The sequence below is a fragment of the Erpetoichthys calabaricus genome, chromosome 4 (assembly GCF_900747795.2).
Source record: "Erpetoichthys calabaricus chromosome 4, fErpCal1.3, whole genome shotgun sequence".
NCBI lineage: Eukaryota > Metazoa > Chordata > Cladistia > Polypteriformes > Polypteridae > Erpetoichthys > Erpetoichthys calabaricus.
This window is the reverse complement of record NC_041397.2, coordinates 328297756-328309889: the sequence shown is the minus strand read 5'-3', so window position 1 is coordinate 328309889 and position 12134 is coordinate 328297756. Positions and strand designations below refer to the sequence as shown.

At 44.6% G+C, this 12134-nt stretch overlaps 2 protein-coding genes and 1 long non-coding RNA gene across 5 annotated transcripts in view; 1 reads left to right on the top strand and 2 right to left on the bottom strand.

Moving 5' to 3' along the window:
- The window catches only part of LOC114643553 (protein NLRC5-like), a 5922889-nt gene that overhangs the window by 2068434 nt on the left and 3842321 nt on the right, over nt 1-12134 (bottom strand). The window lies entirely within an intron of this gene.
- The window catches only part of LOC114641960 (NACHT, LRR and PYD domains-containing protein 3-like), a 592098-nt gene that overhangs the window by 5691 nt on the left and 574273 nt on the right, over nt 1-12134 (top strand). For all 3 annotated transcript variants that reach the window (XM_051925833.1, XM_051925832.1, XM_051925831.1), the window contains exons 2-3: nt 3461-3532; nt 3931-4278. In XM_051925833.1, coding sequence (XP_051781793.1) covers nt 3463-3532; nt 3931-4278 — 418 coding nt within the window. In that variant the 5' untranslated portion in view covers nt 3461-3462. The remainder of the gene's footprint in view (nt 1-3460; nt 3533-3930; nt 4279-12134) is intronic.
- Nucleotides 1-12134, bottom strand: part of LOC127527388 (uncharacterized) — a 236632-nt gene that overhangs the window by 72276 nt on the left and 152222 nt on the right. The gene's annotated exons all lie outside the window — the stretch shown is intronic.

Here is a 12134-nt window from a genome sequence, read left to right as displayed (position 1 = left end):
GCCACTCCGGATTCAGGGATCTGAACCCAACTCCCTTTCAAAGGGCCAAGGGCCGACGGAGGCCATCGCCCCACGATTTGGAAGGGCGCTCACCCATCCCTTAGGACCAACTGTCCCATGTTCAACTGCTGTTCACATGGAACCCTGCTCCACTTCAGTCTTCAAAGCACTTGTTTAAATATTTGCTACTACCACCAAGATGTGGACCTACAGTGGCTCCACCTGGACCCTCACCCTAGACTTCGGCGTGCACCACAGAGGCTCTCCTACTTATTGCAACTTAGCCATCACGGCCACCAGTGCCGGCAACAGCCGGGTATTGGCCCGACCCTCCAGCGTCATCCATTTTCAGGGCTGGTCGATTTGGCAAGTGAGTTGTTACATGGGTGGCACAGTGGCACAGTGGGTAGTGCTGCTGCATTGCAGTTAGGAGACCTGGGTTTGCTTCCCGGGTCCTCCCTGCATGGAGTTTGCATGTTCTCCCCGTGTCTGCGTGGGTTTCCTCTGGGTGCTCCGGTCTCCTCCCACAATTCAAAGACATGCAGGTTAGGTGCATTGGCGATCCTAAATTGTCCCTAGTGTGCGCTTGGTGTGTGCGTGTGTGTGTGCCCTACGGTGAGCTGGTGCCCTGCTCGGGGTTTGTTTCCTGCCTTGCGTCCTGTGTTGGCTGGCATTGGCTCCAACAGACCCCCGTGACCCTGTAGTTAGGATATAGCGGGTTGGATAATGGATGGATGGATTGTTACACACTCCTTAGCGGGTTCTGACTTCCATGGCCACCATTCTGCTGTCTGTATCAACCAACACCTTTTCTGGGATCTGATGAGTGTCGGCATTGGGTGCCTTAACCCGGCGTTTAGTTCATCCCGCAGTGCCAGCTCTGCTTACTAAGAGTGGCCCACTAGGCACTCAGTATTCCACACCACGGCTCCACGCCAGTGAGCCAGGCTTCTTACCCATTTAAAGTTTGAGAATAGGTTGAGATTGTTTTGGCCCCAAGGCCTCTTATCATTTGCTTTACCAGATAAAACTGCATGCCAATGAGTGCCAGCTATCCTGAGGGAAACTTCAGAGGGAACCTGCTACTAGATGGTTTAATTAGTCTTTTCCCCCTATACCCAGGTCGGATGACCGATTTGCACATCAGGACCGCTGCGGACCTCCACCAGAGTATTCTCTGGCTTCACCCTGCCCAGGCATAGTTCACCATCTTTCGTGTCCTATCACTTATGCTCTGGCTCCACCTCCTCAGCGAGGCAGACAAGACAGGCTGGAGGTGCACCCGGGCTGCGCGGTGCCCGGGATCCCGCCTCAGCAGCCCCATCTGAGTGACTAGCACTACACACTTCACTTCCATTGTGCCACAGGGTTACGAGCGAGACCCATCGCCCCCTACCCCCTGTAAGGAAGGGGGGGTGGGGCCCTCTGACTCACGCACATGTTAGACTTTGGTCCGTGTTTCAAGATGAGTCAGGTGGGGAGCCAACTTCTCCACCGACCCCTGGCACCCTGTGAAACATGGGCACACCCCACAATGGCGGTGTGGAGCAGCAAGGGACACACTGTGGACAGTTCGTGCCCGGGGGGGAACATCCACGCCTCCAAGCTTATTTATAAGGTTGTGTTTTTTTTGGGGTATTTGGCCTGTACTGAATGAGAGCAACTCATGAAGCCATTGTTCTGGCTGGATGGTTGCTCTCCAGATGTAGAACCAAAGCACAATTGTTATAATATGAATGTGAGTGCAGCTGACTGTTCTGATTGCATTTGGAAAACCCGACATTGCTGCGAATCGATGTTTCGCAGTTCAACCACAGTGTAAGGAAATCTTATCTATCTGGATGACAAGTAGATAATACCATCCTATACAGCTGGCATGGCGCGACTCAGTGATGTTTGTGAAATACCTGATTGGTCAGCAAGTTCACATTGAAAACCTCCTGTGGTTAAAATCCCGAGAGTGGACAGAACTTGTAAAGGAGCAGGTGGAGCGCAATTCCTCAAAGTCTGTCTTTGTAAAGCCGACGCCAGTTCAGCACACAGCGCCAAGAGGAGAGCTCTGGGAAATTGAAATAGAAGCCAGTCATCATCATCTATAAATACGCACTCTCTTCTAATTCTTCCATTTGTGATGTCTTATAACAACACTAAAGCAGGCTATTGTAGTTGGAATAGTTTGGCTTTTCTGTGCACTATTATATCCAGCATGCAGTGCACAGATTTTAGACGAGAAGCTACAGGCCTCTTACCTGAACAGTTTAGAGTCTCTCCTGTAGACTACTTTATATGATCCAAGAACAAATAATAACAAATCCACAACAATGGCATAAACCATTAATGAAGGTCCAAATACTGAGCCAAAGTTTTAAAGCCAGAGACAAAACCACACAGCACAACACAGGAACAGAAGGAGACCACCGAGGAGCAACACTGAGAAGATATCAGCTAAGACTGAGGCTCGACTTGGCACTTTTATTGTGTAGACAGTGAAGGCCATCGTCAGCAGGACACCTCAGTAACTGGTGGTATTTTGGCAGCCAGAGGAGGGGGGCACAATTAAGAAGAACCATCAACAAATAAAGAAAATATCAATGGAAAGAAACCAAAACCAGAAAAAAAAAAAATTAAAAGCAGGGTGGAGGAGCAGCTCAGACAAGATGGCCGTGTTCAAATAATTGTATTTTTATTTTTATTTTCCCACTGGCAGTGGGATTAATGGGATTATTCCCATTGGCAATGATTTACAAATTCATAAAGTTCAAATAAATCACAATCTTACATTTACCAAATGAAATACATAAAGGGACTCAGTGATTTTAATTCAAGATGAGAGCCATCCAGTTCAGTGAGATGTGGGTTACTGGCTCCATAGCCATTGCTGTGGTCCTCACCTGTTAATTATCTGAGCGGGCCCATGTCTAATATGAAGAGTCTCCAAGTCTGGAGTGAAGGGCTGTTGTCCTACCATGTTACTTAAAGAGAGATTCTCCATTTCAGTCTTTGTCCACAATGGTCAGGTAAGTGAAAAAATAAAACCAGCACCCATGTAGAGGTCCATCTCAGCAGAGCACCAGGTACAACTCAATGGAGTCTGATGATTTTGACTATATGGTCTGCTTGACTTTCTTTAAAGCCTGTGAGCACATGCTGAACAAGATCCTGCAGGGCAGCACAGTGTGTTATTTATGGTAATGAGCCAACATCAGGGTGCCCAGTCTCAGGTGTTGGTGACTTTCATGCCAGTCCCAGTCAGTTGTATACACGACGTGATCTAATATGCTGAGGAATTCAGTGCATTTCACTTGTAGACATACAAGAAGTAAACAGACATGAAGGGCAGCACTGTGTGTCCAGGGGATGGCACCATCTTGTCTGCTTCATGAGAGTGTCTGCCTCATCTCTGAGGACATCATAATCATTTATTACTGTATGGACAAACCAAACTTTGATTCTTTTGCAGTCATGAAGGTCCAGAAGCGAAGGAGCTGCTTTGTGTTCTTTCTACTCCACATGACACACGTCGCCTGGACACGTATGTGTTTCTATAATTTGTTTTTCTTATTTTATACAATTTGTTGTCTTTAAATAGAACTTTTTTTTATTTTAACCAGTGTTTTTTTTTTTTTTGTAATTCTGTTTTGTTCTTTGTATTTTACCTCAAATCCTAACCCTAACGTTGAATTCTGACAGATATGTTTGTGTCCAATCTGAGCGTCAGACAATTTAATGGAAAGAGTGAAGTAGAGATCTGTCATTTGGGCAAAATATCAAAAACTAGAAGTGATCTTGATATCAGTATGGGACTGAAGAGGATGAGAGTACAGCGTTTAGTCTTCATCTCCCACACTACGGGATTTGTCTTTTTGGACTCAGATGGACTTTTTCTGAATACTTTAGCACTCACTACGACAATTTGTGGTTTCTTTTCAGAGATCTTTCAAGTTGTTGGACCTTCTTCAGCTGTTCTTGTTTTTGTTGGTGAAGATGTCACCCTACCCGCCTCACTCTCACCAGTTATTAGTGCTCAGAGGTTTGAAGTCAGGTGGTTTCGAGACGACTTCTTCTCTCCAGTACTTTTGTACAAGAATCTCAAAATCAGACCTGAGCATCAGATGCTGGCTTATGAGGGAAGGACAGCACTTTTCACAGAAGAGCTCCTGAAAGGAAATGTGTCACTGAGACTCCACGATGTCCGTGTTTCTGACGGTGGCCTCTACAAATGTTTTGTGGACTCTGGACCGTGGAGTGAAGAGGTTCACATCACTCTGAATATTGAAGGTGATTTTCTTCTTTTCTCTTGTTACTCCATGTCCCCTCTAGTGGTGGTGACATGGTTCAGTAATGTACTAAAGCCATTTAACATTTCTAATTTTACTATTCTTGAGACTTTGATAATCTACAGACACATTATTATTCTGTTGTACTGATGGCCCTCTAGCCTGTTGTCAAATTTCCCCATGTAATATTTCAGCCACTGTTGTTGCATTGGCATAAATTCTTTGCTGTTAGATTGGGGTCTTATTTCTATGTAAATATGGTTAAACTCGAGTCAGACTTAGGGTGACGTACAATGATCCGCTTTCCAATGTTAAGCCTAAATAACTCTCAGGACAGTGTTCTGCTGTTATCTAATGGATGAAAAATAATCATCTTGCAAAAAAATCAGGAACATTTCTGTGCATTTTGCCACTTTATAATAACTTGAAGTTATCTCATCAATATTCATGAGTGGGGTGCATGTAAATAATTACATGTAAATGAGAAGTTGTGAGGACAGCTTTAAAACAAACTGAAAATGAACCATTGCTTGAATGGAGTGACAGCGATGACGATGGGATTTGGTCATCAGACCTTAACACGGACAGTCCAGTCAATATGGCATCAGTACATCATATGCCCTGTCACTGGTGGACCCTTTGCTTGACCAAGGTTACTGTATGATAATGACTGACGATTTCTGTACCTCACCTGAACTGATCAAGATTTTACTTCAAAGGAAAACTGATGCATATGGCACTGAATGACCAAATCACCATGATATGCCGTGTGAGTGTGTGAAGTGACAGCCTGGTGCAGTAGATGATTGATATCAAGTAGAAGGACAGAAAGATGTTTGCCTCCTAATTCCTAATTACTGTTCACAATGCCACAACTATTAATATCAATGTTCATGTCAGGAGAAATGTGGAAGTCACTAAGCCAATAACATAATGAATGTTGTCGATCGTGCAGGTCAGACACTGACTTTCTACCCTCTCATGTATAAGCAATAGAAAAAATATTATAAAAAACCTGCTTGAAAAGGGCCTACAGCCATTTGTGACTGTTTTATAAACATGTCTCCTGAAGGACGTGTACTAAATCTGCAACGTGCAGCAGTGGGCACTCGACAGGCCTTTCCTACTGTGGTTGTACTGACATTTTGGAATTTACACGTTTTCTCTTACACATGATAATACTTTTGGCTTGTTTTACTGGTGCTAAACATGACATTAAGGAGGCTGAGTTTATTTCTTGCTAATTTAGTCTTTCTGTTGTTTAAAAATATTTTCATATTATGATTTAATTCCGTCTCCGGGAGTATGGGGTACCGGACCCCCTGATAAGGGCTGTTCAGTCCCTGTACAACCAGTGTCAGAGCTTGTTCCGCATTGCCGGCAGTAAGTCGAACCCATTTCCAGTGAGAGTTGGACTCCGCCAGGGCTGCCCTTTGTCACCGATTCTGTTTATAACTTTTATGGACAGAATTTCTAGGCGCAGCCAGGGTGTTGAGGGGGTCCGGTTTGGTGGACTCAGGATTGGGTCACGGCTTTTTGCATATGATGTTGTCCTGTTTGCTTCATCAGGCCGTGATCTTCAGCTCTCTCTGGATCGGTTCGCAGCTGAGTGTGAAGCGGCTGGGATGAGAATCAGCACCTCCAAATCCGAGACCATGGTCCTCAGCTGGAAAAGGGTGGAGTGCCCTCTCAGGGTTGGGAGCGAGATCCTGCCTCAAGTGGAGGAGTTCAAGTATCTTGGGGACTTGTTCACGAGTGAGGGAAGAATGGAGCGTGAGATCGACAAGCGAATTGGTGCGGCGTCCGCAGTGATGAGGGCTCTGCATCGGTCTGTCGTGGTGAAAAAGGAGCTGAGCCATAAGGCAAAACTCTCAATTTACCGGTCGATCTATGTTCCTACCCTCACCTATGGTCATGAGCTATGGGTAGTGACCGAAAGAACGAGATCGCGAATACAAGCGGCTGAAATGAGTTTCCTCCGCAGGGTGTCTGGGCTCTCCCTTAAAGATAGGGTGAGAAGCTCAGTCATCCGGGAGGGGCTCAGAGTAGAGCCACTGCTCCTCTGCATCGAGAGGAGTCAGATGAGGTGGCTCGGGCATCTGATCAGGATGCCTCCTGGACGCCTCCCTGGTGAGGTGTTCCGGGCACGTCTAACCGGGAGGAGGCCCCGGAGAAGACCCAGGACACGCTGGAGGGACTATGTCTCCCAGCTGACCTGGGAACGCCTTGGGATTCTCCCGGAAGAGCTAGAAGAAGTGGCCAGGGAGAGGGAAGTCTGGGCATCTCTGCTCAAGCTGCTACCCCCGCGACCCGACCTCGGATAAGCGGAAGACAATGGATGGATGGATGAATGGATTTAATTCCGTTTTGGCTTGCATCTTTGTAATATTATGAATTTCTTTGTTGTTGTGTTGTGTTTCTATGCAGTGTTTTTTGTTGTTTGTCGTCTCTTCACTATGGAGCCAAAGGAGGCAGGCCCACCTAATGGTGCAGATGGAGGACTGGCAGGCCCATCAAGTCTTTAAGGAGCAGCTGAAGTTCTGACTTTATCGATTGTTTGTGGCTTATTCTTGATTCTCATTTGGTTTCTTTTTCTTTTCTTTGGATTTTCTGGTTTTGACCCCCGGCTCTTGAGTGAGGTCCTGTCATTGGATGTTGTCTGGATTGGTTTGCTTTAGATTTTGATTTTAGACAAAGCCTCTTTCTGCTCTGTTGTTCCTGTCCTGCCTTTTATGGTTCCTTTTTGATTTAATAATATTTTTTTATCCATAGACTACTTTGTTTAGTTTTGTATATTTGAGTTTTCACTGTTTTACTTCCAGTATCTGTCCTGAGCCTCATATTCCTTATCCAGAGTGCTTCTCTTATTTATTTTCTTATCTTTGACTTCGACTATAAGATTCCAATTTTAATTCTGAGACTACAACCTGTAGATATCAGAGGTAACCTACACAACTGCATTCAAGTTGGTAAACCGGCAGGAGACAAAGAGTACAGATAACAGGAGAATGGGGTCTTCAGTGGAGTCCCTCAGGGTCTGTCCTGGACCCCTACGTCTTATATTTGATATTAATGATAGATTCTGATGTTGTTAGTGAACTTGTGAAACACACAAGTTGGAGGGATAGCCGATACTGTGGAGGCAGCAAAAACAACACAAAAAGAGTTGGGTGGTCACTTGGAAAATGCAATTTAATGTAGAAAAGTGAAAAGTGTTCAACATGGACAAAAGGAGCATCAATTATTAACACAAAATTGGAAACACTGAGCTACAGGAAGAGACCTGTACCGACATAACATGGGAAACAACAGAAAGGGGAAAAAGAGAGAAAGGACCAGGAAATGAATTGGAACTTGAAAAACAAAGCAGAGGTTTAAACCATAAAATCAGGACTACCTGACATTAAGGCCAAACGTTTAACAGAATTCAAAGTAAAAATAAAAACAGTGTGCAGAAAAAACTGCAGAGTAAGTCGGACCCTGAGGTGCACACAATGCCAGCTTACATAGTGTCACACTCATGACGCCTGGAATGTGCCTGATAGCAACACAATGTCGCTACGTAGAACTCCCTTAAGAAAGAAGAGCAAATATTTAAAGTCTTTGTGATTTACAACACAAAAAAAAATGACCCATAAAAATTATTAGGTTCAGAAAAAAATAAAATATCAAAAATTGCAACACAAGCTGTGAAAAGTATTTAAAGGGTCACTTTGACCCACCATTGTCACTGTCTGGGCCAGTGAGGGCCTTTCAAGTCCAGTCCTGGACCCCCAGTGGCTTCAGTTCTTCATCCCCACCAATTTCTTCTTTTATTTGGATTACTCCATTACATGAGCTGGCTGTCATTTCCCAGTTTCTCTGTTTTCTTGTGTTACTCCAGAAGTTACAAACTGGTTATGCTACATGAATACCTACTGTACATGAGGAGAGCATGTGTGTGTGTGTTAGACCAAATTAATTTGCTCTTTTTTGCTGTTAAATATTTGGTTCATTTTAAATATGGTGTTAGCACTAATGTAGAAAGTAGGATTAGACTGAAATCTGATTAAAGTAAGTCAGAATTTATGGAAATGGGGTTAATTCCACTCCAGAAAGCCAGGATTTAGCCAACCCTGTGTTTCTGGAACAGATTAAGCCAGAATTGTGTGATCCATGAGGCCAAAGATGCGATAACTCGCTGATCCTGCTCTTTGGAACGGATCAGGATTTGCGTCTTCCAGAAAGAAATATTTGATGAAATCCAACGCAATTACTGGGACAAGAAATGTGCTGAAATTAACCTGCAAAAGAGCAGCTTTACTGTGAAGGATTAATGCTTTGAGGGCTCAGCAGAGCATCCAGTCATAAGATCAAAGTTCATAAATTTAAAAGCAGAAAAACCCAACAAAACGATGAAAATGTCGTACCACTTCCTGAATGAGCAATTGATAAAGAAGCACAACTCCTTCACAAAATTCTTTTCAGTGAAACATAATGAGACCCAGATTGGACATTCTGGCAGGCCCAGAGGAGTGTCTGCATGAACATTATCATTCTACATCTGAGGCTTTATTATATCTGAGCCACCTTCTAAAACACAACATGTTCAGAGTAAACACATCGTGGCTTTGAGCTCATATCGATGTCAGTCACAGACATTTCCCTCTTTGCCACACATAAAGTGATCTTGTTACAGGCCTCAGGCCTAGGGGAACTTGTGCCAGTTACAAGCCACTGTTCCTACAGGGTGTAGCCACAGCAGGATGGTGCCAAAACCATTAAAGAAACCAGCGATGGTCAGAAATCTCTGACCATACTTCTGTTTATTCCAGTTTGCCCAGAGGTGTATAACTGCTTCAGGCTCTGCTTAGATGATGATTGATTAAACAACGGTACATACTAATTTCCTTGGCTTAACAATACTGGAAACACATTTTCATTGGTTAAACAATAGTATTGTTGCCAACCCAGCCACAGGGGATGCACAAACCAGTGTGTTTCTCCGTGCCGGTCCCAAGCCCGGAAAAATGGGGAGGGTTATGTCAGGAAGGGCATCCCGTGCAAAATTTTGCCAAATCAATATGCGGACAAAAATACAGATAATCAGAGTATTTTGGAGGTGAAAAGAGTGTCAGACAGAGTAATGATTATGAAGCTGGAAATTGGAGGTGTGATGATGAATGTTGTTACTGCATATGCCCCACAAGTTGGGTGTGCAATGGGTGAGAAAGAAGATTTCTGGAGTGAGTTGGATGAAGTGATGAACAGTGTACCCAAGGGACAGAAAGTGGTGATTGGAGTGGATTTCAATGGACATGGCAAAGTGGTGGCAGGGGAAAGTGTAGTTAAGCAGCATAGGATGGTGGTCTGTAGGATGATGTGGGAGATCAAGAAGAGGAAGAGAGTGAACACAGAGCCAAGGATCAAATAAATGGTGGAAGTTGAAAAAGGAAGACTGCAAGGTTGAGTTTAGGGAGGAGGTGAGACAGGCACTGGGTGACAGTGAAGAGTCACCAGACAGCTGGGAAACTACAACAGATGTAGTAAGGGTGACAGCAAGAAGGGTGCTTGGCATGACATCTGGACAAAGCAAGAAGGAAAAGGAAACCTGGTGGTGGAATGAGGAAATACAGGAGAGTATACAGAGGATGAGAATGGCGAAGAAGAAGTGGGAAAGTCAGAGAGATGCAGAAAGTAGACAAGAGTACAAGGAGATAAGGTGCAAGGTGAAGAGAGAGGTGGCGAAGGCTTAAGAAAAGGTGTATGATGAGTTGTATGAGAGGTTGAACACTAAGGAAGGAGAAAAGGACCGATGGGTGAGACAGAGCTGGGAAAGATGCGCAGCAGGTTAGGGTGATAAAGGATAAAGATGGAAAGAGTACTTTGAGAGGCTGATATATGAAGAGAATGAGAGAGAGAAGAGGTGGGATGATGTGGAGATCAGGAAGTGCAACGGATTAGCAAGGAGGAATGTAAGGACAGCTATGAAGAGGATGAAAAATGGAAAAGCCGCTGGTCCAGATGACATACCTGTGGAAGCATAAAGGTGTTTAGGAGAGATGGCAGTGGAGTTTTTAACCAGATTGTTTAATGGAATCTTGTAAAGTGAGAGGATGCCTGAGGAGTGGAGAAGAAGTGTACTGGTGTCGATATTTAAGAATAAGGGGGATGTGCAGGACTGTAGTAAGTATAGGGGTTTAAAATTGATGAGCCACAGCATGAAGTTATGGGAAAGAGTAGTGGAAGCTCAGTTAAGAAGTGAGGTGATGATTAGTGAGCAGCAGTATGGCTTCATGCCAAGAAAGAGCACCACAGATGTGATGTTTGCTCTGAGGATGTTGATGGAGAAGTTTAGAGAAGGCCAGAAGGAGTTGCATTGCATCTTTGTGGACCTGGAGAAAGCATATGACAAAGTGACTGAGAGGAGCTGTGGTATTGTATGAGTCGGGAGTGGCAGAAAAGTACATAAGAGTTGTACAGGATATGTACGAGGGAATTGTGACCGTGGTGAGGTGTGCGGTAGGAGTGATGGATGCATTCAAGGTGGAGGTGGGATTACTTCAGGGATCGGCTCTGAGCCCTTTCTTATTTGCAATGGTGATGGACAGGTTAACAGATGAGATTAGACATGAGTCCCCGTGGACTATGATGTTTGGTGATGACATTGTGATCTGTAGCGATAGTAGGGAGCAGGTTGAGGAGACACTGGAGTGGTGGAGATATGCTCTAGAGAGGAGAGGAATGAAGGTCAGTACGAACAAGAGAGAATACATGTGTGTAAATGAGAGGGAGGTCAGTGGAATGGTGAGGATGCAGGGAGTAGAGTTGGCGAAGGTGTATGAGTTTAAATACTTGGGATCAACAGTACAGAGTAATGGGGAGTGTGGAAGAGAGGTGAAAAAGAGAGTGCAGGCAGGGTGGAGTGGGTGGAGAAGAGTGTCAGGAGTGATTTGTGACAGACGGGTATCAGCAAGAGTGAAAGGGAAGGTCTACAGGACGGTAGTGAGACCAGCTATGTTATATGGGTTGGAGACGGTGGCACTGACCAGAAAGCAGGAGACAGAGCTGGAGGTGGCAGAGTTAAAGATGCTAAGATTTGCATTGGGTATGATGAGGATAGACAGGATTAGAAATGAGGACATTAGAGGGTCAGCTCAAGTTGGATGGTTGGGAGACAAAGTCAGAGTGTTAGATTGCGTTGGTTTGGACATGTGCAGAGGAGAGATGCTGGGTATATTGGGAGAAGGATGCTAAGGACAGAGCTGCCAGGGAAGAGTAAAAGAGGAAGGCCTAAGAGAAGGTTTTTGGATGCGGTGAGAGGGGACATGAAGGTGATGGGAGTAACAGAACAAGATGCAGAGGACAGGGAGATATGAAAGAAGATGATCCACTGTGGCAATCCCTAACGGGAGCAGCCAAAAGAATAAGAAGAAGTAACAATAGTATTGTTGGCAGCTATCAAGAAGTACAAATACCACTGTATGCTGATTAGAGACCAATGTCCCGAGAACACGTTACTTTTAAAACCAAGTAAATACAAACATTTTCTAAGGAAGTAGGCAGTTCTGTCATGTGTGTGCTGCATGTGCTCATGGCCCCACAAACATAGGGGTCCCATGCTAATCTCTGTATGTTGTGACTTGCCAAGTAGTTGTGTAGGTAGGGGCCCCAGTGTACTACTTTGCCCGGGGGCCTATAATGTTGTTAAGACAGCCCTAGTTGACAGCAATCACAACGACCTGTAACAGAATTAGTGAAGAAATTTGCTTTTTACTTATCCCAGTCTCAAACAAAGGGTACCTATTGGCCCTTCATTTACTGGCTTTTACATTTGCTATTTACATGCTTTGGTTTTTTTTTGCCTACACATAGAAA